The 16,313-nt window shown below is 42.4% G+C and overlaps 1 protein-coding gene across 7 annotated transcripts in view; it reads left to right on the top strand.

Annotated features, from left to right (window-relative positions):
* The window catches only part of setd5 (SET domain containing 5), a 140,905-nt gene extending 127,727 nt beyond the window's left edge, over positions 1 to 13,178 (top strand). For all 7 annotated transcript variants that reach the window (XM_080181713.1, XM_080181702.1, XM_080181708.1 and 4 more), the window contains 3 exons: positions 1,498 to 1,673; positions 4,926 to 5,035; positions 11,321 to 13,178. In XM_080181713.1, coding sequence (XP_080037839.1) covers positions 1,498 to 1,673; positions 4,926 to 5,035; positions 11,321 to 11,965 — 931 coding nt within the window. In that variant the 3' untranslated portion in view covers positions 11,966 to 13,178. The remainder of the gene's footprint in view (positions 1 to 1,497; positions 1,674 to 4,925; positions 5,036 to 11,320) is intronic.
* Positions 13,179 to 16,313: the final 3,135 nt, after the last annotated feature.

Below are 16,313 nucleotides of genomic sequence, written 5' to 3'. Positions count from 1 at the left end.
GTGAATGAGCAAATTGATTTCAGCTCATCCAAATGCAAGGTCCTCTACTTAGGACAAAGAGGGGAGAACAGGGTACTTTCTAAATGGTGAATAGGTGAAAACAGTTGAGGTCCAAACAGACATGAAGGTTTGGATATGTAGGTGATTAAAATATCATGAATAAGTTCAGAACATAAGCCAAAAGGCTAATGGTATGCTGACCTTTCTATCTAGAGGACTACCTTGCACAGACATAGATGTTATTCTATAACTATAGACATACAAAGCCATGATATGATCAAATCTGATGTACGGAGGGTAATTTTGGACACCACATCATGGTAAGGAAATATTGACCTTTGAGGGAGTCAGCATTGATTTCCCAAAATGATAACTGTGCTCCAAGGGTTAAGCTAGAAGGGAAGATTATGTAAACTTAAGGTTTGATTTGCTGGAGTTTAGAAGATTGTAGGGTGATTGCAATGAAATTCAAAAGATTATAAAGAACAGATAGTATAGATAGAGAAGCTATTTCCGCTGGTTGAGGGTGTATAGGACAAAGGGGTATACGCTAAGACTTAAAGCTAGGCCTTTCAAGAGTGAAAATAAGAAATACTTCCTCACAGGGTGGTAGAAGTTTAAAACACCCTTCTATAAACGACAGTTGATGCTAAATCTAATTAATTTTAAATCTGCGACTGATTGATCTTTGTTGAGTAAAGGTATTAAATTAGGGATGTGGATCAAGGGAATGGTATATGGAGTTAGATCGCGTATCAGCCATGACTTCAATAGTGGCAGAACAGGCTAGGGCCCTATTGGCCTACAGTTTGTGTTTCTAAAGTAAGTTAGATATAATGTTAAACACTTGCTATGAAAAAAGAGCCAATAATGTATAATCATTCATATTTCTAGCTATTAATTATCCAGTCAATTCATGTGTAGAATATCACGCCTCATAGTCATAAGGTACACAGTTCATTCCCAATGAGGTTGATTTGGTTAAGCAGATTAACATTGTCTGTTTAGTAAAAGTTTGGATGTAAGACATTCTTTTCCTTCTACGTGCCAAGTCACCTCTCTTAGGAATGAGGGGAAAGTCATCACAACGTGTAGAGTGGCTGGCACAGTGGTTAGCACTGCTACCTCATGTTGCCAGTCTGATTCCCAGCTTGGGTCACTGTCTGTGTAGAGTCTGCACGTTCTCCCCATATCTGCGTGGGTTTCCTCCGGATGCTCCAGTTTCCTCCCACAGTCCGAAAGACATGCTGGTTAGATGCATTGGCCATGCTAAGTTCTCCCTCAGTGTACCCTGACAGGCACCAGTGTGGTGACTAAGGGATTTTCACAGTAACTTCATTGCAGCGTTAATGTAAGCCTACGTGACACCAATAAATAAACTTTCAGAATGGGAATGGGATCGGGTAGCTGGACCTCCAAACAGAGGATAGGGAAAAGGAAAGGAAAATGATTTGGAAAAGAAGCATTTTTTTTTGTGCATGTCTTTTTGCGTTTCAGGATGGTTCCTACATCGGTAGAACGATTACGAGAGAATCCAGGCATGTTGGAACGTGTTCTCAGGAGGGCGGAAATTGGAACTATGAAGCGAACGGGGGATGATAGAAGTACATTGGACCGTGTTCTGCGGAGAATAGAAACTGGTGCAGTGGACTCTGGCAGGGAGAAGGATGCAGGTGTGAAATGAATGGATTTAAATTCACGTTCTGATATCTCAAAATCTATTTTGGTAGATGAATGTCAAAACTTCTCCCACACTCGAGTGTTCAATTGCATAGGGCTACACCTTTTTAATTGTGCCTTTGAGTATTTTGCCTCTGCTAAATTATAAAGATTTGTTTTTTTTCCAAAAGCATAGCCACGTAATTGGAATATTATCTTTGCCATCAGTACCAACACTCCAGCTTGTTAGCATAGATGAATAAACGTCTCCCTGCAGCAAAGCTCTGTGATCTCAGTGTATTCACAAGAAATGCCATTAATAGGCTCATGTGAATTCTTCCACATTAGAATCCCTACACTAGCAAAGGAGGCCATTCGGCCCATCAGCCGCAATCCCATCCAGGCCCCATTCCTGTAACAACACACATTTATCCTGCTGAACCCTCACACACTAGGGTCAATTTAGCATGGCTGATCAACTTAGCCTGCACATCTTTGGACTGTGGGAGGAAACTGGAGCACCCGGAGGAAACCCATGCAGACACGGGGAGAATGTGCAAACTCCATGCAGTGACCGAGGCCAGAATTGAACCCTGGTGCTATGAGGCAGCAGTGCTAACCACCATGCCACCTTTCGGATCTCCCTAAATGCAAAATTGTGCCGAATTTTGGGAACTTTTGTGCTGTGATTTATGAGCACTGGGTACTTCATAGAATCATAGAAACCCCACAGTGCAGAAAGAGGCCATTTGGCCCGTCGAGTCTGCACCGATTACAATCCCAGCCAGGCCCCACTCTCATATCCCTACATATTTACCTGCTAATCCCTCTAACTGATGCATCTCAGGACACTAAGAGGCAATTTTCGCATGGCCAGTCAACCTAACCCACACACCTTTGGACTGTGGGAGGAAACTAGAGCACCCGGAGGAAACCCATGCGGACATGAGGAGAATGTGCAAACTTGTCAGAATATTTGTTGCTGGTTTTGATTACGGGACAAAACTCTCATTGCTAATGAAGGGGCTGCTTGTTTTATTTTGTTTCTTTTTTATAAAAGAAGTATAAAATAAGTACTTTGGCGAGGAGGCTGTGAACAATATGTTGCTTGGGATTTCTAATCTATTGAAGATCCACGAGTGAGATGGTATGATGTGAGCTGAATGCAGAACTTAATGACTGAGGGGATTTTGAACCTATTTCTTAGCACATTTTAGTATCTCTTTTTCTGGGGAGAGGAGGACTAAAAATAAAGCTGACCTCTAAAACCCTGCTCACGCCGAGTGGCCACATTGGCACAAATTGAATGACGCTCTCTGCCGAGGATTTTCTAATTTTATGTAATTGTAAATAATTGATCCTGTCACCCATGCTTCTCAAGTTAACATCCCTGATTGTAAAATCTATAATGGCAAAACTGCCTTAAAGCTGACCTATTCTATGTGTAATATTTTTACTGTTTTTTATTTGTTCATGGGATGTGGAAATTGCCAGCAAGATTAACATTTATTGATCACTAGATGCTCTAGGTGGAGAAGATGGTGATGAGCCACCTTTTTGAACTGCCAGTCTGTTTTTATGTTGTTCATTCATGGGATGTGGCAACACTGACAATTATTGACTATTCTAATTGTCCTTAAGAAGGTGGTCTTGGTCGGTATGCCCGCAGAACTTTTAGGGAGAGAGTCCCAGGATGAAGTGACACTATTTGGCCTTTCCTTCATAGTTGTTGGGTCCAAGCCTTAGAACTCCCTCAAACAGCAATGTGGGTATAGCTATGCCATGCGTGCCGAGCTCACCATCACCTTCTCAAAGGTGACTAGGGATGGACAGTAAATGCTGATCTTAGCAGTGACACACGTCCCAGGAGCAATTTTTTTTTAATTGACCCAGCAACAGTGAAAGTAATAATTTCAAGTCAGGTTGATATATGACTTGGAGAGGAACTTGCAGATAGTGGTGATCCCAGGTACATGCTGCTTTTGTTCTTCTAGATGATAAAGGTCACGAGTTTGTAAAATTCTGTTTTGGTGAATTGCTATAAAGCATCTTGTAGATGGTGTACGCAACTATTGCTGTATGTCAATGGTGAGGGTGAGTGAATATTTAAGATAGTGGATGGGATACCAGTCAAGCGGGCTGCTTTGCCCTCCAAACTGCCCTTATAACCACAGTACTTATGTACTTGCCCAGTTTAGTTTCTGGTCAGTGTAACTGTCCCTGCTCAGGAGGTTCATGCTGAGGGATTCACCTATGGAAATGTCAAGAGGAGATGCTTAGATTCTCTCTTGTTTAAGTTATAGCTGCTACTTGTGTGATGCAAATGTTAGTTGCCATCTATCTGACTAAACCTGAATTTGTCCAAATCTAGTTATTTGTGAGTATGGATTGCATCATTATTCAGGAGATGCAAATGGATCTGAACACTGAATTCATTAGTGAACATCCCCACTTCTTGTCCATGTTTGTCTCAAAGCTGTCATGATATCACTAGCCAAGTGACAACTCAAACTAAGCATCAGTGACACATTATTCTTGAGTGGGTGCTGCTTGATAGCATTGCAGTCAATACTTTCCATCAGCTCACTTATAATTGAGTGTAGACAGCAGAGACGGTGATTGAGCGGATTGGTGTGTTTTGCTTCTTGTGAATGCATCATATCTAAGAATTTAAGACTTCATCAGATTGATGCCAGTAGCTATACTGGCGCAGTATGGATAGCGGTGCAGCTGGTTCTGGAGCTTAGGTCTTCAATATAAATAATATAGAAAGTCCAATAGTCCAGAAAAAGTGGGATTGACAATGTGGTGAGCCTGATACCTTTTGCTGCCGTTTCTGCTTTTGTTGTTCAGCTGAAGGGTGGAATCTATGCCCCTGTTCACAGCCTGTATTAATGGACTACTCCAATTAAGGTGGATAGCAACTGTGCCAGTGGGGAGATATGCAAAGAAACAGGTGAATGTTAAAATTAATTTCAATTCTTTTGGTGTTGAATTTTGTTGAATGGACCTTTACAGGCCAGCAGTTGGCATTTCAGAGCCATCAGTATCACATATGAGTCTGAAGGTGATGCCCACCATGTCCCATATGCAAAGCCAGTAAAGATTGGTATTATTACAGTGTCCAGAGCACTGTTTCATAAAACATGAAATGGGAAGGACAGTCGAGTCTTTCAGCAGTTTGTTGTTAACTTGTATGCTTTCTATTGAGACAGACAGTATAATTGTTAGCCCTTGTGACATTTCTGTTAATAATACTTTTTCAGATGCTGCAAATGGTGATGGACCAGAGATACATGGCCCAGCGCGCACCAAGGTTTCTCCTATTCATAGTCCCCAGAGATATGGTCACAGTCCCTCCAGATATAATCATCAGGTAAATAAGCCTTTCAATGCTTAAACAAGTCTTACAAATTGTGTAATTGAACCAAAAAGGGCTGCAGAATGGAAGGAAGCTACTTAACTTATTGGGAGGCGATTTTACCATCACGTTGCACCCGATTTTGGGCGCGACATGGTGGTAAAGTGGGGCGCGAACTGGCACCATTTTACAGGTACCGGATTTCCGATGCAGTCAGCGCCTCGCCGAAAATGGGCAAGAGGCAGGTTAATGTATTTAAATTTATTTTAGTGCTGTTTTACATTTGCTTTGCGAGCTAGGCGCTCAGTCATCTGGGCTCACCCCACTTTATGACCTCGCTGGGAAGGGTTCTCGGCGGTGTGAAGTGTATATGTTCCCCATGAACGGGGAGCAATCGACTTGGCCTCACCAGTGGAAGTGGAGGCCATTGAGGCCCCCGAGGGAGGCTGAAGGCAAGGGGATAGTGTCCCTTGGGCAGTGCTAGTCTGGCATCTGGGCAATGCCCACCAGGCAGTGCCAGTTGGGCGAGCAAATGGGTAGGAGTGGGGAAGGGGCCCTGCTGCCACTCTGCAGGGATCAGTAGGGAGAGGGTCAGAGAGAGACCCCACTGCCACTCTGCAGGGATCCATTGGGAGAGGGAGCCCGCTGCCACTCTGCAGGGATTGGTGAGGGAAGGAAGGGAAAGGGAGCCCGCTGTCACTCTGCAGGGATCGGTGAGGGAAAGGAGAGAGAGGGGGCCTACTGCTACTCTGCAGCAATCCATGGGGTGGGGTCAGTGGGTCCACGATCGGTGGGGGAGGGTGGGGCCTACAATTGTTCTGGGTGGCAGTGGGGGGTCGGCGGAGACTTTGTCTTGGGCCGTAGGCCCTGTGATTGAGGGGGAGGTTGGGGGGGTGCTGCTTCAGGCTTTCTCTTTTCTGTCAGACCCCTGCTACTGCTAATGCGCATGTGCAACATCAGAGGCCTGCCGCATATGCATTACCTCCCTCTGCAGGCTTTTGGGTGCGCTAAGCCCCAAAACTGGCTTGCTCAGAATTTTTTAGGCAGAGTGTGCATGGAGGGTCTGAAAACTCGCTTACTACTGATCCAAAGAAAGCAGCCCACAAAGATCTTGTGATCTCCTTAGTATTGATTTTCCCTTTCCTAATGTCAGTTTCAATTTGATGCCAAGTCAAGGTGCTCTGCAGGCTTTCAATAACAGTGAGCCACATCTGATAGAGTAACCAGGCAATCACACTGAAGCATTCTCACAGACAGCAAGCCAGGACAGAAAATGCACTAAATTTATTTTAATTGTAATTAAAATTTATCAGAGAAGATTAAATTATTTGGACATGCACATTGGATTAAGACAGAAGCTGAAATATAAACGCAAATCATATTAACAAAATTAAAGGAGAAATTTGACATGCCATAAATAAAAGTAGCCTTTCAGGGACAGTGATGCTATTCATTAGCACACTGTTTAAAAAACCGATTTCCTCTTAGTAAAAAAAAAACTTTCTCAAGGGTTTTTACAGCAAGACTACAAGTGTAAAGGACAAGTTATCGTCAGTTTGGTGGTTTCTACATTGCAGTCACAGGCCCTTTAATAGCACACCGTATGGATAAGAATAAACTCACTGATAGCAACTTCTGGATTTCTAGGATTAACTGATTTAACGTGTAAACTTCTAAAGTTTCACCAGTATCACCATCACAATCCTGAGGATCTGTGACAACCCACATAATGTGCTCCACATGCATCACAGTGTTTCTTTGCAGTGCCACCTCCATTTATTTAACGGATTAAATACTCGCCTGATGAAGGGGCAGCACTCCGAAAGCTTGTGCAACCGAATTGTTGGACTTGAACCTGGTGTTGCGAGACTTCTTACTGTGCCCACCTCAGCCAGCATCTCCACATCATCTTAACTGATTAAGACAATGGATAGTGTTTGCCTGAACCTCCATTCTTGCAAGGGTCAAAGTCTGCTTGTTCACCTTCACACAATGTCAATTATAGAATGTGTCATTCACTTAACAGTCATGGCCAGGAAGCTTTAGACCAGACGTTTCTTCAACGCAGCCTCTGAAATGGGAAAACTCCCTCCCTTATTCATAGGCACACAAGATAGGAATGGAAGTAGACCATACAACCCATCGAGCCTGTTCCACCATTCAGTACGATCATGGCTGATCTTGAATGTCAACTTCACTTTGTCACCGGCTCTTTATCCTCACCTCAGTCCTAAATGATCAACCCCTTACCCCGAGACTGTGCCCCAGTCTCTTAGATTCTCCAGCTAAGGAAAACAGTCTCTCAGTCTACTCTGTCAAGCTCCCTCAGAATCTTGTATATTTCAATGTTACGTGCCTCATCCTTCTAAATTCTAGATAATATAGGCCCAACAAAGTCAGCCTTTCATTTTAAGACAACACTCTGCCCCACTAGGTGGGTTCCACAGTGAACCTTAGCTGTAATATCTCCAATGTCACTATATCCTTCATTAAATATGGAAACCAAAATAGCATAAAGTATTCCAAATGTGGACAGACCATGGGCAGATTTCTCCCAGGACCACGCCAGTGGGTTCAGTGGCAGGTGGCAGAGTGGGAATTCGATGGGAGTCCACAAATCAGTTTCATGGCAGTGTAAATTTACCATGGGATCTTCCACTGGTGCCCGACTTGGCAGAGCGGGAAATCTGCTGGTGGCCAGTGTGAAACTGATTTGCATCCCACTATTGAGATACAGATGAAGGCCTGACTGAAACCTCACCCCATGTCAATTCTCCATGGCGGGAAAACACACCAGTCCAGAAGTTGGGACTTACCTGAAGAAATCCTGGGGCTGTCTCCAGAGTTTGGGGTGGAGGCTGCCAGGGACCCTGGACTCCTGAACACTACTGCAGTGGGTGGGAGAGAATATTTATTAAGTGGATCTTCCAACTTCCGTGTCACCAGGAAGGCCCACCTTCCAGCCTCCAGAGTGTTTCTGGAGATCCATCATCTTTCTTCAATTGTAGGTCAGTGCTGTTAGACACATTTACAATATGGCACCCAGACATAATGGCAGGACTCACGCCATCATGCTTTCTCCACCACAGAATTTGGTGTTAAACCCCTGGCTGCATAATTAATGAGGTTGAGATAAGAAGATACGGTGTGATTTCCCACCATCATCTTCAGCAGGATACATGTTACGTTTCTGGTCCCCATGGGACTTAGTTCCAGATAGGAGAATTCCACCCTTTATTTCTGTACTCCAAGCTCCTTTCAGTAAAGGCCATTATGCTATTATCTTCCTCATTGCTTGATGTACCTGAATGTTAACTTTGTGTTCTTTGTACAAACACACCTGAAGTCTCTCTGAATATCAATATTTATAAGTTTTATACCTTTTAACAAATATTCTGTTTTTCTTTCTGACTGTCAAACTCTCACTTCCCCACATTATACCCCATCTGCCAGCCTGTTTCCCACTTAATTAACCTGTCTCTAATTCTTTGCAACCTCTCTATGTCCTCCTCACAGCATACAATTGTACTGTCAGCAAACTTGGAGACATTGCTCTATCTCTGTCAAAGTCAGTAATGCTGCTATATCATTCCCAACTTCACAATCTTGTGTATCAATCTTTTTTGTAACACATTATCTGTGGCCTTTTGGAAATGCAGGTATACTACATCTACTGGTTCCTCTTTATCTACCCTACTGGTTGCATTCTCAATTACTTTAATAAATTTGTCAAACAGGATTTTCCAATCTCGTTGGAGTTTAGAAGAATGAGGGGAGATCTCATTGAGACGTATAAGATGATGAATGGGATGGATAGGATAGAGGTGGAGAGACTCTTCCCGCTCAAAAAAGACAGTAGGACTAGGGGGCACAGCCTCAAGATAAAGGGGGGGCGGTTTAGAACGGAGTTGAGGAGGAACTTCTTCACTCAAAGGGTGGTGAATCTCTGGAATTCTCTGCCCGTTGAAGTGGTGGAGGCTGCCTCGCTAAATATTTTTAAGACGCGGGTTGATGGGTTTTTGATAAGAGAGGGGATTAAGGGTTATGGGGAGAGGGCGGGAAGGTGGAACTGAGCCACGACAGATCAGCCATGATCTTATTGAATGGCGGGGCAGGCTCGAAGGGCGAGATGGCCTACTCCTGCTCCTATTTCTTATGTTCTTATGTTCGACAATGTTGACTTTTAATCATTCCATGCTTTTCTAACTGCATTGTTAAGACTTCATTAATAATATTATCTTTGTGGTTCTGCTTTTTAATTTGGCCCCTAGCTGCTCATGCTCCCTTAGCAAAATCAGTTTTTTAGTTCCGCTTACTTCATTGGCACAACATGCATCACGACAACTAGAACTGCCCCTCCCAGTCCAAGTTTTGACATGGAGATGCCAGTGTTATACTGGGGTGGGCACAGTAAGAAGTCTCATAACATCAGATTAAAGTCAGGCAGGTTTATTTGGTGTCACGAGCTTTCGGAGCACTGCTCCTTCATCAGGTGATCCAAGTTTCTGTGTACCCCAGAGGTGAAGCTCTTAATTCAAGCACTTAGCAGGCAATGCAGCCTTCGGGACTCATGCTCTTGGCTGCAGAGAACTATGTATCCCCTTAACTATATTGTCCTGTACAATAATCATACTTCTTCATACTATCCACTCTTGATTGGCTGCCTGCATGATGCTATGGTTAGTTTGCACATACACCTGCAGTCCCTGCACTCACGTACACATGCTGCAAGAACCCCTAACATGCTGGACAATCGCAGCGGCTGGGACTCCTCTACAGCTAGTTTCTAGGTCCCCCTACCTGCCTCGCTGGCAGTCAAACCCACCTGTCCCTGACCATGGATCAAATGAGAAGTACCTCACCGAAGGAGTGAGACTGCCTCCTGGAACAACATTTCCAGGTAACTTTCTGATGCGTTGCAGTGTGGTCCTCAGGGCAAATGCAATTGCCATGGATCATGCTCATATCCACAGCTTCCATGTACTGCAGCTGCAATACATCAAATGCCTGCCATCTTTATTTTGTGTCTTATTTAACTAAGATTTCACATTCAGGAATACCACTCTGCTGTTATCTGTAGCTATATTATGCAGTTTAACTGCTTAAGCTATAATTTTAATGCAATACTTGTATCCTTATATCCCCCCAGTAGTGCTGCCACCTTCCCCTCTCATTTAGAGACAGAAAATATTAAACTCACCACCAAATAAATGCCGTTAAACATTCATCAACTACTGGAAGCAGCACCTTCATCTTCCTGTGTACTGAATTGCCAAGTTAGCACTTGTTCCTGGTTGTACTTGGACCTTGTTGTTTCCACTCTGTGCTCCTAGACATTTGTGATTTGCAGGGTAGTGAATTGCATCAAGCATCATACTCCAGTTGTTCCATTTCTACCCAGTGGTTTTCGGTCCTTAGATTCTTGAACAGCCTGTATAAAAGTAATTCCACTGTTTATGGGGCGTCACAGTGGCACAATCATTAGCACTGCTGCCTCACAGCGCCAGGGACCCAAGTTCAGTTCCTGGCTTGGGCCACTATCTGTGTGGAGTTTGCACATTTTCCCTTTGTCTGTGTGGGTTTCCTCCAGGTGCTCCGGTTTCCTCCCACAGTCCAAAGATGTGCGGGTTAGGTGGATTGGCCATGCTAAAAAATTGCCCCTTAGTGTTAGGGTGACTAGCTAGGGTAAATGCGTGGAGTTGTGGGGTAGGACTTGGGTGGGATTGTGGTTGTGCAGATTTGATGGGCCAAATTATAGGATTCTATGATCTATAACCTATACTCATAATAGCCCTTTTCCACTGCAACAAGGATTTTTAATTTTAAACTTATTAAAAAGTATACAAAATGCTTCAGACAAGGAGTGTGTATTCGAAAATACACTTCATGTTCTGGCATTTCTCAGAGCAATGAATTTCATTATTGTTAGCTCAGGAGAGAGTTTGTTACCCTGTCTTGACAGGCCTGCCTCACGTGTCACATTGAAACAGCTTTCCCTTAAATGAATTGTGGCTCTCCTGAAAATTATTCAGATGGCAGCCAATGCAGTAGCTGACACAAGTTATTTCTCCTACTTCTGCTGCATTAAAATAACTGTTCAGATGCAGCCTAGGAACATAGTGGAAGCTACTATTCAGTGATAAGATGAATCTGAACAAAGAATATGAGTAATTAATGTGATAATCCAAAGGAATGCATTTTCTGTCTCAATGTATGCTTTTAAATTATACACAGAGTAGAATGTGTTGTTACATTTAAAATATTTATAAATATTCTCTAAAATGAATGGATTTTGATCAGCTTTTACAGGCACAGTCTGAGGGACATCCATCTGAACCTCATGTAGTTCCGCAACAAGGCATGTCCCCCTACAGAACGCACAGCTCCTCGAGTGTTCCCGTGACTCACACGCAAGGACACATATACAGATCTTCATCCCATACCCTGGGGCAAAGTGGATCTCAGAGTCAACTAGATTCCAGCCTCACAACTGCTCCCCTTTCCACACTCTACTCAAGCCCAGTTCATTCAGCATCTGTTGATACCTCTGTGGTCCAGTATGTAGGGAATTCTGGATACTATAGTGGTCAGCAGCATTCTGGAAGTGTTTTGCATACATTGAACAGCACTCAACAAAAGACTAATTCTGGAAGTACTCCTTCTACAGCTGCTAGCCCACTACAAAGCACCACAAAAAGTATAACAACTGACTCCACTCTTACCCAGAACCTGAGCACCATAAATTCTACTGTTTCACAGACTGCAAGGCCGTCACAGTCGGGTTCATGGACATTAAGCTCAGCAAATTCGGGGCAACCACTTCACTCTGGAGCGAAGATTACCACAGCATCAAGTTCTCAGCACTACCGAAATTCTGGGTTAACCCAGTACCAACCTCCACAGGTCCAAGGTGCAAATGTAAGAACGCAATCAAGCACGTACTAGACTATGGACATACTATATGATCATGTTGGAGATGTTTACCAGGATGCATAACTCATCAATGTGTGTCTATATAGGCCACCAGCATATGTACCTATTGTGGCATAAACAACTTTGAAGTATGGACCTCATGTTCTGGAGATGGTTGGGCCTAAACCAGCATTTACTAGAACCCCCTTCATACTGTACAAAATCCTGTATAAAAACAAAAATAAGAGTTAAGAATTGTGTACCTATTGGTAAGGTACATTTTAAGCTTATAATTCAGATAAATATTGTTTAGGCTTTTTTCCTCCAGTTTATTTTAAATAAACTAGTCATGTGCAGTAAGACTTTTTTTTAAATCAAAAAGAAAGCATTTGTAGCGTCCAAACTATAAGGCACAAGGGAAGGAATGATCGGGTGGGGCGAGTTTCTGTCGACAACCATTCCACGTGCCAGCTTCTGACATGCATACTGTAATATCCTGGAGTAGAAGATTTTATTTATCTAATTTTATATATAACCATTCTAGGCTAGCTATTACCTTACCCACACAGCGGAGTTTAATCCACGGTGCTGCAGAGTTTTTATTTTACACCTGATGCTGTGAGTCCCCTGGTGTTGAGGCGCAGGAGTGGGAAAAAATGTTGTATTTCAGTGACTGTTACAATCTCAAAAGTTTTTTTTTAATTTGAAATCTTAAATTCAGGTGTTTGTTCAACTGAAGGGAGGAATGGTCTCCATTTTGAAAGATGTAACATGTGACAAATACAAGTTTAAACAAGTGATGCAGTCTTGCTGCATATTGTATAATGAAAGTTTAATACTGTTCTTTTATTCAGAACACTCTGTATATACCACAACTACTTGTTATCCTCAGAGGATTTAGTTGCCTGACTTTGCATTATGTACATTGATAATTTTTTTTGTGTATAATTTCTCTGCACCTTTTATCCTCTTTATTTTCTTTTTTTTCAACAACAGCTTTCAATCTCTCACTGGGCGTCTCCGTGTGCAGTCTTTTTTTTTTCGATGTGCGATGTGCATGAGGCGAGTTTGTTCCTGAATGTCGCTGTTGACTGAGTTGCACATCATTTACAATCAAGGAGAAATTTAAAAAAAATAAAAAATAAAACGGTAGCCTTGCTTTCTAAACATGTACAGTCAACCCCTCCTGTGGAGTGTACAAAAATAAAACAGTTCATTTCTGCACAATTCTCGCTCCATATTTTTATATCTGCACATATATTACCCAAGAGCATGGCTGAGATTAGAAACCCAATGTGTGGAATATTGTTCACAAAGCTGTATTCCTGTAACTACGTTACACTTTGGTCATGATGTGGAGATGCCAGTGTTGGACTGGGATGAGCACAGTAAGAAGTCTCAAACTTCAGGAGCGCTGCTCTTTCATCAGGTCAGTCACCTGAGGAAGAAGCAGTGCTCTAAAAGCTCATTCTACCAGATAAACGTATTGGACTTTAACCTGGTGTTGTGAGACATCTTACAGTTATATTATGGTGTCATCCTGCTTTCGTCTTGGAGTGGTTGCAGTAAGTCTGCTGCACTTTCTACACTTGCATTTGTGCAACACAGTGTAATACCTGTAGTATATCAGCAGCTTGTCCAAATTGAGTGATCTTGTTTCCACAATCAACTTAAGATGAAGATGAGCTTTTAAAAGAAAAAGAAGTACTTACCTGCAGATCGCTATACATTTAATTTTAAAAAATAATTTCACTGATGCTTTGACTGGGGTATATTTTATAGATTGAATAATGACATACCATAACTTATAGAAATGATTTAAACATAAAATCTTAACTAAATATCGATAAAGTATTTTGCGGTAGCTTTGCAGACTCGATAGTTTGTTTTGATCTAACTTATGTCTGACATTCTGTGTTCTTGTCACAAATATGTTTGTATGGCAATGATTTGGTATGTTACATAGTCTGATCCTATATATTGCAGGTCTCTCAGTGTAGAGACCAGGTTTATATTTTGAATTTTTTTGATCAGGGAATTAAAGTCAGTCAGAGTTTCCTTATGAATCACAAACTTCCATGGATAAGCTGTAGGCAATCATATATTTTGCATCATGTGAATTTTGATTCATGATTATTACTAATTTTGTTTTAGATTGAATTTATGATAATCTACAAATGATGAAATACTTTCCATGCGTATTTGTTCTTCGAAATAAGACAGTGTTGCCATCTCATGCTTTGGGTTGAATCACAAAGGGAGACCTCTGTTTGAAAAATATGTCTTTGCACTGTCCTTTATATTTAATGATCTCCTTTCCATTGTGTATGAAATGTACCATTTTCCTCTCCCTTTCCTCTCATAATTCTGACTGCAGAAGCAGAAAAGGTTTGTTTTCCCTGTTTCGCACTTTTGTCTTTGCTATAAATCGGTGCATTAATGAAAATAATATTGCATTTATACTTAACAAAATGTTTCAAAACTATTTCACAAAGTGAGGTGTTTTTGAAGGTCATTAGCTCCTGTGGTGGTTATTTAATTTCATGGTTAACAGTTGTAGCCATTTTAGAAGTGTAATGTCAGCTAATGTTATTAGCATCTCAGTTTTGACTCACTAAAGCATTTGCTGATTGGTTCAGCTTCAGTTGACAATCTTTCCCTCCAGTCAATGGTAATTCTCAGTGTAAACCTTGATTAAGCCTCATATACTGTTCTCACTTACTTATACCCATGACAAGTGGCAAAAATTGAACTGTAACATCTTATGACTTTCAAAAGTATGAAAGCTGCTTAAAGCTTATGATACGCACTGGCCTTCAATGGAACGTGACATTAATAAATTAGTATGTCCAGGTGATTCTTCCAGGTTCAGATAGCTGTTGTGCTCCATTTCAGCCAAGAAGCACTTGAACTTTAGCTCAAATAATGAACTAAGTATAAGCAGGGAGCATAACTAGGGGAGCTCCAGGAAACTGCAACAACTGAGCAAAATTTTATCTCGTAAAATCCCCTGGGGTTCACACCCCCTTCCCCCAACCCGAAGTTTCTCTCAAAACTATTCCAGCGGTAGCCGACACTTTATGAAGTTTAGTGTAATTTTTACACTGAAAGCAAATCATGTTTGACTCTGCTACTTTGTTTGATTTCAGGCACTGACTACTAAAGCTTTCATTACCATTACTTGTAGGAGAATGAACTGAGAAACCTCTTGGACCTTTTGTTGAAGAGGGTCTGGCTCAAATTGCTCAGTGACAAGGACTGATGGGCACCCGTGGCCTCCTTGGCCACAGGAGGGGTGGGACAGTGGCAGAGGCAGCACAGTGGTTAGCACTGCTGCCTCACAGTGCCAGGGACCCAAATTCGATTCCCGGCTTGGGTCACTGTCTGTGCGGAGTCTGGACGTTCTCCTCTGTATCTGCAAGGGTTTCCTTTGGGTGCTCTGGTTTCTTCCCGCAGTCCAAAAATGAGCTGGTTAGGTGTATTGGGCCATGCTAAATTCTCCCTCAGTGTACCCAAACAGGCGCTGGAATGTGGCAACTAGGAGATTTTAAACAGTAACTTCATTGCATTGTTAATATAAGCCTATTTGTAACTAATTTCTCTGGGAGGCAAGAGAGGTGATTGCGGAGCCTCTGGCTCTGATCTTCAGGTCGTCGTTGGTCTCTGGTATAGTACCGGAAGATTGGAGGACAGCAAATGTTGTCCCATTGTTTAAGAAGGGGAGCAGAGACTTCCCTGGGAATTATAGACCGGTGAGTCTTACTTCTGTGGTGGGTAAGGTTTTGGAAAGGATTATTAGAGACAGGATTTATAGTTATTTGGAGAGTAATGAATTGATTAGAGACAGTCAGCATGGTTTTGTAGCGGGTAGGTCGTGCCTTACTAACCTTATCGAGTTCTTTGAGAAAGTGACCAAAGAGGTGGATAGGGGTAAGGCAGTTGACGTGGTGTATATGGATTTTAGTAAGGCGTTTGATAAGGTTCACCATGGTAGGCTTCTGCAGAAAATGCAGATGTATGGGATTGGGGGTGATCTAGGTAATTGGATCAGGAATTGGCTAGCAGATAGGAGACAGAGGGTGGTGGTTGATGGTAAATATTCGTCATGGAGTTCGGTTACGAGTGGTGTGCCTCAGGGATCTGTTTTGGGGCCACTGCTGTTTGTAATTTTTATTAATGATCTGGATGAGGGTATAGTTGGGTGGATTAGTAAGTTTGCTGATGACACCAAAGTCGGAGGTGTGGTAGATTGTGAGGAAGGGTGTCATAGTTTGCAGGGTGACTTAGAAAGGTTGCAGAGCTGGGCCGCGAGGTGGCGGATGGAGTTTAATGTGGAGAAGTGTGAGGTAATTCATTTCGGTAGGAATAACAGATGTGTTGA

The sequence above is a fragment of the Carcharhinus amblyrhynchos genome, chromosome 3, assembly GCF_965287045.1.
Source record: "Carcharhinus amblyrhynchos chromosome 3, sCarAmb.v2.hapA, whole genome shotgun sequence".
NCBI lineage: Eukaryota > Metazoa > Chordata > Chondrichthyes > Carcharhiniformes > Carcharhinidae > Carcharhinus > Carcharhinus amblyrhynchos.
The sequence above is the reverse complement of the archived record's forward strand: the minus strand, read 5'-3'. Positions and strand labels throughout refer to the sequence as shown.